Raw genomic sequence first — 13,114 nt, forward strand, 5'->3', positions numbered from 1 at the left:
CAACTTCTTGTGACCTCATGGATTTTGTCCATGGAGTTTTCTTGGCAGAGATACTGGTGTGGTTTCCCCACTTCCTTCTCTAGTATGCCCCCATATTACAGATGAGGAACTGAAGCAAAAAAGGCTTAAGTAATTTGCCCAGAGTCCCCCAGCTAATAAGGGTCCAAGCCTGGATTTGAACTCGGGGGTATTCCGGACTTCAAGTCCAGGCTCTGCCCACTGCTCTACTAGCTTCCTTGCTAGACTAGATGAAATTGTAATGTAATGCAATTTAATGCAATTCTAAATCTTGAGATTTTGATCCTAAATTCCCACAGACTGCCCTTTCTCCTTGTGGTAGGAAATATGGAATGGGAACCTTGTATCTTGATTCAGATTGATTATTGAGTAAATTAGGAAAGTGGAATTAATAAAGCTGTCTCACCTAAGTTTTTCTTAATAGTATGAAGGCATGAATGAAGAAAAGGAGAGGGATTCATTATATAGCAAGAAGGAGAAACCACAAATTCATTTTCTCTACCTTATTACTGACAAGATGCTAAAAGACCCAAAAGAAGACTCTAGCTTATGTGGTAACTTTTTTACCGAGTGTTTATGAGAAAATAGGGTTAAGAATTGCCCAGGAAGCAAAGGGACAGTGGACTAGGAACCAGAGTGCCCTGAATTGCTTTGGTCAGGGATGGGTTGGGACATCTTAAAATTATAAAAATTTTAGAAGTCATAGAATATGTCCCTATGTCAGCTGAGGGCCCACTGCTACCACTCTTGTTTTCCATCTTTCAAAATGACAGGATAAAACAAAATAAAGAAGACACCATCACAGAGAGCCTGTGTCTCATAAGATCTAAGTCCTTCCTCCACTTCTCTAGGACTCACTCTCTCTAGGGAGATTATTCAGTTTACTTGTAGTCATAGAATAAGGAGAAATTCTCTTTTGGGGATAAGTTAAGCTGAGATAACTTTTGGTTCAGCAAATTGTAAAGTTCCTCAATAAAAAGGAAACTTGTGGGAGGCAGCTAGGTGGCGCAATAGACAGAATGCCAGCCCTGGAGTCAGGAGGATCTGAGTTTGAGTTCAGCCTCTGATAGTAATTGCCTAGCTGTGTGACCTTGAGTGTGTCACTTAACCCCATTGGCTTAAATAACATTTTTTTTAAAAAAAGGTAGAACTTGTAAACTTGTTTAAAAAAAAAAGTTGCCCAGGATGAGATGTAGGGAACATGCAATCTGCCTTGGTGCTTGGTGTGCTCAGACCATTGAAAGTATTTAATTTAATCAAATATAATCAGAACAACCTTTTACTAAAAGAAACTGTTATCAGTTTCCTGATATTCTTTTAATTTAAATTTTAAAATGCAACACCAAGTTGGTGGCATGGAATAGATACAGCCAACTTGTTCTTGTTCTTCCTGTTTCTAGTTTCTTCCTTCAGCAACCTTCTACAACCCCATAGCTGACAAAATAATCTTTATTAAGTTCAATCTGACCATATCACTCTTCTTTTTAAGAATCTTTGGGTGGCTAGGTGGTGCATTGGATAGAGCACCAGCCCTGGAGTCAGGAGTACCTGTGTTCAAATCCAGCCTCAGACACTTAATAATTACCTAGCTGTGTGGCCTTGGGCAAGCCACTTAACCTCATTTGCCTTGCAAAAATCTTAAAAAAAAGCATCTTTGGTGACTCCCTGCTCTCCTGTAGGTTAAAATACAAACTCCTCAGCTTGACATTTAATACTGCTTAAATCTGGTTCCAGTTTCTTTTTCCTCCCACACATGACCATCCTTCACCTACTCTAACATATAGTCCTACTAACCTACTGCATGTTCCCAAACTAGAAGCTCCTTCTGCTGGGGTCCCCAGGGCCTGGAATGCACTCTATCTTTACTTCTGTCTCACTGAATTCCTCTAATTCAATTTCTTAAAGCTAGTCTTTCAGGTTTCCTCCTACTGAAAATTAATGTCCTTTTACTTCTCTTTACCTCCTGTAATTCTCCAGTAGGCTCTAAACTCTGTAAACCTGGAATGATTTTCCATTTTGTCTTTATGTCCCCAGCACATAGTAGATGAGTTATAAACACATTGAAATCTTGAACTCAAATATGTATCCTAAAATCCAAACTAGATTTATCACTGAGTAGTATATGTTCAGTAATAACTGTTTCTCTCTTTCACCACCTTCCAGCTCCCACAAAGAAATACCCCTTACTATATTTCTTGAGCTTGAATATAAATTATGAATGGTGATATCTGAGGAATGCATGGAGCATCATATTAGTTGCATCAGATGCCAGAACCTTGTAAAGCCACCAGGAGGAGATCTACAATCACTCAAGTGTTCAGTTTGTTTATTCACATAACAAAAAATAAGTGGATAATTAATGTTTCCTCTAGATTATGACCTGCAGTTGGATAGACAGGCCATAGAATTCATTGATCATTGTACAATATACATCTGGATATATATGATATATACATCTGTATATATCATATTCATAGAGATGTAGAGTGGACTCCAAGACCCCTTCCTCTAGCCCTTGCATTGGATGGGTCAGGTCACACTCAGGGGCCTTAAGTCACTTGTCCAAGGCCAATTAGTCAGCATAAGAAGTCATATTTGAATAAAGATCTCCTGACTCTAAGGCTAATACTTTTCATTATACTCTCCATGTGTGTGTGTGTGTGTGTGTGTGTGTGTGTGTGTGTGTGTGTGTGATTCCGTGTGTGTGTATATTTGTGTGTGTGTGTGTATGTGTATATATATATATATACACATACACACACACATAGGCCCAATTACCTATGCTTTATTGGCCCTCAAATTAAATAGAAGGACAGAGGTCTGATTGCTACAATTTTTCTGTGAAGAGTATTCTCCCTTTTCTAGAGCCTTTGGACTATTTTAGAATATCTTTGGAAAAATTGTTCTAGGGAAGGAACTATTCTTTTATAGTTGTGTATAAATTTAGGATCATAAGATTTAGAACTAGAAGGAACCTTAGAAATCATCTGGTTAGTCCACCCAAAGATGAGGAAACTAAAGTGCAGGGGCTGAGGTGATTTGCCCAGGGTTACAAAGGTAAGTGGCTCAGACAAACTGAAAACCCATCACTTCTGAGAGAGGGGTAGGTGAATGGCCCATTAGATGAATGTTGTTAAAAAAAAGAACTTTCTTTCCAAGCAAAACTTAAACAGCAGGAATGATACTTAAGCAGTACTTTGGACCAGTTGAACCATCTGTCTGAAGCCTAATCTCCTTTTGCCTTTTCTTTCTAGGGGTGGCACACAGAGCATTTGAAAATGACATAGATGCCCTATTTAATCTCCGAGAATTCTTCAACTATTTACCTTTGAATAACCAGGATCCAGCTCCAATACGTGAATGTCATGACCGGTGGTAAGTGATAGAAAATGGAGCACTTTTTTTTTTTTGCAAGGCAATGAGGTTAAGTGTGACTTGCTCACTTAATTATTAAGTGTCTAAAGCTTGATCAGATTGCTTGATTATCTGGAGCTTCAGTTTGCTCATCTGTAAACTGGAAATACTAATGCCTACACTGCCTGTCTTACAACTTTGGTATAATCATCAAATGAGATATTATATATAAACTACTTTGTAAACTGCCAAGTGCTCTATCATCTACTTACCTATCTGCTTATCTCTATCATCTATCTATCTAGATTTGTAAACTATTCATAGACCTGCAGCCAGTACAGTTCCTTCCATGGAGTAGTAATTTACTCGTTGCTTGTTGAATGAATAGTATGGGGATAGGATGAGAGATAGGAAAAATTAGTTTCCAGAAGACTTGTACAGTATTGTTAGGGATGATAAGATTATAAGTTTTCTCCATATTTTGACATTCATCCAAACAACCTGAAAATTATTTGTAAAATGGTATGCACATTAATGTCTGAATTGTTTGTAGTAAGGGCATTTGTTCTGCGTAGGTTTTGTCTCTTACTGTTATCACATTCTCCAGTGTCTTTGAGAGGAAATAGTTTAATTGTGTCTGATGACATATGACATGGGATATCAAGGGAGAGAATCACAGTTAGATCTTGTGAAGCAATGCCTGAAGGTGGCCTTGAATTGCTAATGTTCTCAAAACTCTCCCTTCCATGTTTTGTGGCTCTTCTGCACTGATCCAGAATGGGCAGCTTTGTCCCTGTCTGACTTCTCTGACCTTAAGTGCTGGAGTCTGAGGCTTATCTTAAGGATAAACCATTTTTGGATATTGAAATGTGGGATGAGGATTTGGAAAAGGATTGGTAGAAACCTACTGGGTTATATTTGTTGAAAGTAATTATGTATTTGTCAAGGAACTCATATGGGTCAAGGATGGTTCCTGAGTAGAAAAGTTACATTAAAGTTGATCTAGTCTTCTCAGTAAAGTTCCTACATGCTCCTGGAGGATGTTACAAAGAAATCAGTTTTAAACAGGAGGTTTTTGGACAAGTATTCTTGTAAGAAAAAACAAACAGGAGGGGTTAGGTCTTTGTTTCTGCATTTTTTGCTTATTCACAATATTTCTTCTTTCCAGGGGAGCTGCAAATATGTAAGGCAAAAAAGAAATCACTTTTTCACTTTGACCTTTTAGATCTCAGCCGAGCAGAGTGGTCTTTGCCATCTTTGACTTATCCTTTCAGGGGTCCAAGGTTGGTCAGAATCCTGTGTTGAAGGATGTCAGCCCTGGGAGGGATTTTGGAAGGCATTAAGAGCCGAACTCCTTATTTTGAGGATAAGGACCTAAGACCCTAACAGATTTGAAATATCTTCTCACACTCTAGTGCTCTAGGGTTAGTTGTCTGATGTTTTCTTTGTCCCCCATTCAGGGACTTGTCCTCAGATCAACTTTGGGGAGTGGTAACAGGTGGAGGGGACTAACCCTTTTTATGTACCCTACTCAGCATGTGAAAGGGGAGGTGGTGGAAAATTTTCACTGAATCTGAGGCTATTCCATTGAAACACATCAGTACTTATTTCATTCTCTCACATATTTTATTTTATTTATTTTTTTAGGGTTTTTTTTTCTTTTGGTAAGGCAATGGGGTTAAGTGGCTTGCCCAAGGCCACACAGCTAGGTAATTATTAAGTGTCTGAGACTGGATTTGAACCCAGATACTCCTGACTCCAGGGCTAGTGCTTTATCCACTGCGCCACTTAGCTGCCCCTCCCATGTATTTTAAATAGCGTGATGATATTAAGCAAAGAAAGTATCCATGATGGATTGCTAACCAGCTTCTGGGTTAGGAAGATCTAAAAGCCTGCCCTTGACCATCCTAGCTATGTGAGCCTCTGTAGCTGCTCTAGGAAGCTCTCGAAGACAGAGCTTCTTCACTTTGGACATTTGAGTTTGTTATCTTAATATTTTTATAATTTCATTTTGGTGTAATTGGCCTTTGTACTCTGTTTTTTATTTTATGCATTTAAAAACATGATTTTGAGAAGGGGTACTTAGCTTTCCCCAGACTGCAAAAAGAGGGTGGCTTTGGAGCAGGTGCTGACCTGTACTAGTGGGGGGGGCTTTCTTCATCTGGGAGTGCCCTTTTATCAATGAAACCACAGTCTGGGCCAAATGCTACTAATCAAAATGTTTGACTTTTTCCTTCCCTCTACTTCTCTTGTCACAACAGGAAAGGCCATTGCTGCTCTTTTGTGGTTTTCAGAGGTCAGCCTTCCTACCCTGTATGGTTTTGTTTGAGACTCAGAGGCCATTGCAAAGCTCGTACTTTTATTTCCAAAGCACTTGTTCTTTTGTTTCAGATTTCTGAATTCTGTTCATTAAAATTATCTCTTTCCCAGCTTCTGAGATTGTATAGATCATGTTGCTAAAGTTTTCATTCCATTGTTAGTAATGTGCAACTAATTGGGCAATCCACTCTTGTTCCATGGAATAATAGTGATTTTTATTATTGAAAAGAACACTGATCATTGCGTATTCTGGTAAGTGCTAACTACATGATTCATTTCATGATTCCAACCATCCAAAACGAAGACTGTATATTTGATGCCCATGTTTCTTAGGGCATAATGTGAATAATGAAGTCCTGATACACAAGTGGGCCTCTGGGTAATTTATTTTTGTCATTTTGTCCCCAGTGCCTGGTTCATGATAGATACTTAATAAATGCCTGCTGAGTAATTACTAATCCTGTCCTCTCCTCTTCTTGTTTACTCTCAGTGACCGTCTGGTTCCTGAGCTGGACATGCTAGTCCCACTGGAGTCTACCAAAGCCTATGACATGGTGGATATAGTACACGCAGTAAGTATTCCCTCTGACTCTGTTGACCCTTTCTGACAATGCTGGGGGACTAGCTGAAGGTGGGAGACTTGACCTCAAGGTTTGAAGTTGGCTGTTTGGAGTACCAGCCAGCAAGATTTCCAAGATTGTTTCATTTAACTAACGTACTTCTTTTGGTTGTGGTGGTGGTAGTCATGATGGGCAAATGCCTTTATCAGAAATAGTAAATAGATTAGAATTAGGCCAAGAGCGAACTTTGGTTTTAGGAATATTTACTGGTTGTTGTTTTTTTTTGTTGTTTTTTGTTTTTAGGTTTTTGTAAGGCAAATGGGGTTAAGTAGCTTGCCCAAGGCCACACAGCTAGGTAATTATTAAGTGTCTGAGACCGGATTTGAACCCAGGTAACTCCTGACTCCAGGGCTGGTGCTTTATCCACTGCGCCACCTAGCTGCGCCACTGCACCACCTAGCCTCCCCTTACTGTTTTCAAAATATATGTTTCACAAACTTTGTTAACTTACTAGAGATTCACAGTCCATGTGAAAATTGCTATTTATTATTTAATTATTTATAGAGAATGATAATTTGATTCTTGGAGAGCTTTTAAAAAATCTACACCAAATCTTTATTCTGACATTTCAAAGTCACAGAATTATAGCATTAGAGATAGCCTTCAGAACTTATTCAATTCCAGTTGAAAATGATGGAACTGAATCTCCTTGGGAATTTATTTGAAAGGGTGAGTCATTTTTTATATGTGAAAAAATTAAAGCTTTCTAAGAAACCTGTGCCTTGGGAGTCTCCCAGGGGACTTATAAGTCACTAATTTTCACCAAAGCAACAAGTCGTATCAGGGAGTATCTGATGCCCCTGCAGTATGTATGCTTATGTAATCATTTACCAAACCACCAGCTTAGAGGTTCCATACTTGTAAGAGTCTGTGAGGTCCATATCCTATAGTATAAATATATAGTAAAATATGCAGTCTATTTTAATATGATATATTAATATATCTTATATGTTCATATGTAGTATAAATCTATTACTAAATATGTATGATAAATATGTATAGTATAACTATATAGTACTAAAATCCACATCCACTTTAGTATATTATATTAATATATTTTAGTATATTATAGCATGATATAGTAGACAATAAGTTTCTGAATAGAGGAATAATGTAAATCAAAGCAGTTATTTTTAAGATTATTACTACTGGATTTAAAGTGGGAGAAATTAAAGAGATGTTAAGAGGCTTTTGAAGTAATTTTGCTATGAGATGATCAACATTTGCATTAAATGACCTGTTGTAGCTCCATAAGGGTTGGATACTGATGTGAAGGAAAGTGATCTAGAGAAGCAGTGTGCTATAGTGGATAAACTTGGAGTCAGGAAAACTTGGGTTCAAAGCCCTCCACAGGCACTGCCATCTGATCCTGAGCAAGTCACTTATCTCTTAGGGCTGAAGGTTCTTCATCTGAAAAATGATATTACATTCAGTTTTATCTGGAATTTCTTTTAGCTCTAAATCTATGATCTGTCTTACGAATTGGCTGAGTTGGTGACCTTTTGGATTTAGAGACTAAAGAGTGAGCAATCAAAAGTGAATTCAAAATTTTTATCCTTAGACAGGGTAATGGTTCTACTAATAGCAGTTGGGAAGAAGGGGAAGATAAATTGAATTTTTGATAGTGACTTTTGAGTGTCATCACAATATCCATGGAAACCTAGAATGCATGAAGTAGAGTAATTAAGCTAAGTTGGAGAGATCATTTTGGTGTCAAATTGTGGAACCCTTAATGGTAGGCTTAAGAACTGTCATTTTATCTAAGAGAAAATAGGGAGTCACTGAAGACTTTAAAACTGGAATTGACCTGGTAATATTCTTGCTTTGGGAAGATTATTTTGCATCTATGTGGAAGGTGAGTTAGAGAGGAGATGGCACAGAAAAATCAGTGTGGAAGCCGTTGCAGTGTCTAAAGCTGAGGGCTTGAACTTGGGAGGTAGCTTAGTAAGTGGAGAGAAGAAGAAAGATGCCACATTGCCACCATCTTGGTACAGGGTCTACTCTTGTGCTGTGTGAACTATTTGGTTGATCTCCCTGCCTCAAGTCTCTTGCCATTCTGGTCCACCTGCTCAAAATGATCCTCCTAGAATGTCACCTTCCCATTTAGTAAACTCCAGTGATTCCTTGTTGCTTTATAAAATCCTCGTTTTGGCTCTTAAAGCCTTCATAACCTGGTCCCTTTCTACTTTCCAGTCTTCTTCCACTTTACTTCCCTTCATATATTTTGAGATTCAATGACAATGGCTTCCTTGCAGTTCCTCATACTTCACACGTCATTTCCCAATTCTGTATTTTTCTTGATCATCCTTCCCAGCCCTGGAATACTCCCCCCCGCCCCATTTCTGTCTCTTGCCTTCCCTGGCTTCCTTTGGGTCCCAGCTAAAAAGCCCATTTTCTTCAAGAAGTCTTTTCTAGTCCTCTTGATGGCCGTTCATTAAGGCAGCTCTCCTTCCCTCCTAGATTACCTCTAGTACACAGTTGTGTATGTGTGTGTGTGTGTTGTCTTCCCTGTTAGCCTGGGAGCCCTCCAAGAGATGGGGTTGCTCTTTGCCTTTGTTTGTAGCCCTGGGGCTTAGTACAGGATTTCTTAATACAAGATAAATGATTGTTGACTTGACTTGTTTATCAAGTAGAATCAACAAGACTTGAACACTAATTAAACATGGAAAATGAGGGAGGAAGAACAGTCATTTGGGTAAAAAGGAATTTTTTTTACACTTGGGTCATACAGCAGTAGGCGATCTTTTTCCCTTTTTTTTCTAAAATGAAATGTTTAATCCTAAATCTTTTGATAAACTCTTAGATCAGTTTTATTTGGTCTCATGTTACATAAAACTGATAACATAGAGGTGAACTAAAGTCAAACTAAATCAGGTTCTTCATTTTATGCTTCCCTGTATCCTTATTTTTCTGACATTGTTTCATTTCTCTCCTGAGATTGAAAGCTCCCCTTTGAGTGGAGAGGAACCTTCATAATGGATGGACTTAGGACCTCAGTGAGGACTTCTTGAGTGTAGGAATGATGGGGTTCATCGCAGAGGCATCTTGTGTAGGAATTTCACAGACTCAGATTTTCTCTTAGTCAAATTAGCTTTATTACAGGATGCTGGGGTGAAGTGGTCTAGGTAGGGTGTGGGGTAGGGTCCTTAGATAGGGAGAGGTAAACTAAGATGGGTGTGAGCATGTTGTAGTGGGGCCTTTGGGCTTAGGATGCTTGAGGGGGCTTCAGGCACGATGCAAGGCTGTGGTCAGGGGGCACCAGGATTCAGGATGACAATATGTTGTTTGTTAAGGGATGTGTAGAGGGTTATAAACAAGATGTTCAAAACAAGTTTTGATAAAACAAGTATTGGGGTTCAACAAATTCAGAATAGAGAGGGTTGGAGTCTCATTAGTAAGAGTTAGATTCAGTGTCATTTTGATTTTTCTAGCAGACAACAATGATTAAGACCCAGAGGAGTTCAGATGCCCCTCAAAAATCCAGGAAAGCTCTAAAAATACATCAGAATGAAAAACAATAAAGGAAACCACAGAGCAGTTGCAGCTAGAACTTAGTGGGGGTTCTGGGTGGACCCAAGCAAAGGTGGGTGGACAGAAGGAAGAATGTTTCAGTAGCCAGGACTTTAGCAGGAGACCCAGTCAGCCCAGCCCCAGGCAGCACTCATCTGAACCACCTCCAGAGACAGACCCAGTTGGCACCTAGGCAAACAACAGGGCAAAGGACTAGGCCAGCATCTGGAGTCCAAGGAGCCATCTGGGACCACAGACAATGCTGTCTGGTTGGGGCAAGAGGCAGAGCTGCTGAGAAGAAGCCAAGACAAAGCCCAAAAATTCCTGCAAGTGGGTAAATGCTCACTTCCACCTACAGCACGAAGCAAGACCAGCCCATTCCACCCAGGAATATGGAGGGAGCAGAGTCTGACCCAAGCACAGAGCTCCAGGGAGAAGAAGAATATTCTCAGCACTGTGAAGAAATACTGAGAGAAGCTAAGAAGGCAAAATTAGAAGAGAGAGAAGAGAACATGTATTTAAGTGCCTACTGTATGCCTATGACAAACATTGTAATTATGTGACATTACAAATATAATCACATTTGATCATCACCACAATCCTGTGAGGTAAATACTAGTAATATCCCCATTTTTTCAGTTGAAGAAACTGAGGCAGAATGAGTTCAGGTGGCTTGCCAATTAAAGTCTTCTTGACTCCAATCTCAGAGCTCTATTAATTACCCATCCAGTTATAACTACTAATACCAGTCCAAATAGATCCTTTAAAAAAAAAATGACTTGGACTCAAGCACTCTAAGAATACCAGAATAAATAAAGCATGTGATATGAAATGTAATATTAAATGGAATGAGTTAGGGAAGAAAGAATAGGAAGTATAATAAATGTCTCAGATTGGAATATGGTAAATTATAATATGGTAAACCATACTCGAGAATTGAATGCCTTGAAAATAGCAGAGGCCAAACAGAAAGCATCAACTCCTCTTAAGGTATAAAAAACTCATAAAATGCAAAAAATCATATGTAGTAAATATTTCTTTTATTGAAAGTTTATATAAAATTTATACTTAGTAAAGAACCTTCCAAGGAAAGATTAAAACTTAATTAAATATTTTTATCCTGAGGAATTGGTGTGTGAAGGGAAAAAAATCAGAAAATTTCATTTTTTTCTAATAAATATTTTATTTGTTTTCCAATTATATACAATAGTAGTTTCTACCTGTCATTTTTTGGTAAGGTTTTGAATTTTAGAATTTTCCCCTTCCACCCTCACTTCCTTTCTCCCTCCTCCCACAGAAGGCAATCTGATAATCTTTACATTGTTTCCATGCTATGCATTGGCCAAAATTGAATGTGTTGAGAGAAAAAACATGTCCTTGAGGAAGAAATAAAATATTAGAGATAGCAAAATTATATAGTACATAACACAACCTTGTTTTAAAAATTGAAGGGAATAGTCTTGGTCTTCATTTAAAATCCACAGTTCTTTCTCTGGATACAGATGGTATTCTCCATTACAGATATCCTAAAATTGTCCCTGATTCTTGAACTGACAGAATGAACAAGTCCATTAAGGTCAGTCATCACCCCATGTTGTTGTGTGTATAACATTCTTCTGGTTCTGCTCATCTCACTCAGCATCGGTTCATGCAAATCCTTCTAGGCTTCCTTGATTTCCCATCCCTCCTGGTTTCTAATAGAAAAATAATGTTCCATAACATACATATAACACAATTTGTTCAGCCATTCCCCAATTGATGGACATTCACTCAATTTCCAATTCTTTGCCACCACAAACAGAGCTGCTATGAATATTTTTGCGCAAAAGTGATGTTTTTACCCTTTTTCATGATCTCTTCAGGGTATGTAGTGGTATTTCTGGATCAAAGGGTATGTGCACATTTTCCAGTTCTTTGATATTTTTATGCTTTTTCATGATCTCTTCAGGGTATTAACCCAGTAGTGGTATTGCTGGATCAAAGAGTATGCACATTTTTATTGCCCTTTGGGTATAATTCCAGATTGCTCTCCAGAAATGCTGGATTGGTTCATAGGTCCATCAACAATGCATTAGTGTGCCAGATTTCCCACATCCCTTCCAACATTGATCATTGTCCTCAGAAAATTTCATTTCATTTTATTTTTTTTCTTGTTAACATTTATTTGTTTTCCAATTGTATACAATAGTAATATGCACCTATCATTTTTGTAAGGTTTTTGAATTTTACAATTTCTCCCCCCCCCCCCCACAGAAGGCTGTCTGATAGTCTTTACATTGCTTCCATGCTATACATTGATGTAAATTGAATGTGTTAAACATACCCCCCCCCCCCAGAAGATGAGAAACCTCAAGAATAGAGAGAGAGAAAAAAAATGAACTTCAGTCTGTGTTCAGATTCCAATGGCTCTGTTTCTGGGGTGAGTTGCTCTCTTTATCACAAGTCCACCAGAGAAGTTGCTTCAATACTTTTCCCACAGTTGCTATTACTAGCTGTACCTCCATTCTATTCCTCCCCACTCTCATTTATTCTATTCTCTCTCTCCTTTCATCCTGTCCCTATCCAAAAGTGTGTTGGATCTGAGTACCCTCTCCCTTGATCTTCCCTCTCTTCTATCACCTATTCTCCCCTTATGTCCTCCCATTCTCCCTTGTCCCGTCCCTTTCTTATTTTTCTCTAAGGTAAGATAGATTTCTATGCCCTATTAACTATGTATGTTATTTCCTCTCTGAGCCATTTCTTTTGTTTGTTTGTTTTTTACGTTTTTGCAAAGCAAATGGGGTTAAGTGGCTTGCCCAAGGCCACACAGCTAGGTAATTATTAAGTGTCTGAGACCAGATTTGAACCCAGGTACTCCTGACTCCAGGGCCAGTGCTTTATCCACTGCGTCACCTAGCCGCGCCCCACTCTCTGAGCCATTTCTGATGAGAATGAAGGCTCACTCATTCCACCTTGCCTAACCCCTTTTCCACTCCATTGAAAAAGATTTTTCTTGAATATTATGTGAAATTTCTTAGCTTCTTCATCTCCTTTCCCTTCCTCTGAGTACTTTCCTTTATCTCCCATTGACTCCCATCTTTTTACTATATTATACCATTTATGTTACGCTCCTTCTTATGTTGTGTCTATATAGGCTCCTTCTAACAATTGTTATAAATGAGAAAGTTCATATGCATTATCATTATCTTCTTCCCATGCAGGAATACAAACAGTTTAATCTCATTAATTTCCTCATGGTTAGTCCTTCTCTTCCACTCCATGGTTCACCAGAGTCCTGTACTTGGAGATCAAAT

The 13,114-nt window shown here is 38.6% G+C and overlaps 1 protein-coding gene across 1 annotated transcript in view; it reads left to right on the forward strand.

Moving 5' to 3' along the window:
- PCCB (propionyl-CoA carboxylase subunit beta) overlaps nt 1-13,114 on the forward strand; it is a 59,466-nt gene that overhangs the window by 33,553 nt on the left and 12,799 nt on the right. The window contains exons 8-9 of the mRNA XM_074214833.1: nt 3,273-3,393; nt 6,182-6,263. Coding sequence (XP_074070934.1) covers nt 3,273-3,393; nt 6,182-6,263 — 203 coding nt within the window. The remainder of the gene's footprint in view (nt 1-3,272; nt 3,394-6,181; nt 6,264-13,114) is intronic.

This window comes from Macrotis lagotis, chromosome 1 (genome assembly GCF_037893015.1).
Source record: "Macrotis lagotis isolate mMagLag1 chromosome 1, bilby.v1.9.chrom.fasta, whole genome shotgun sequence".
Lineage (NCBI taxonomy): Eukaryota > Metazoa > Chordata > Mammalia > Peramelemorphia > Peramelidae > Macrotis > Macrotis lagotis.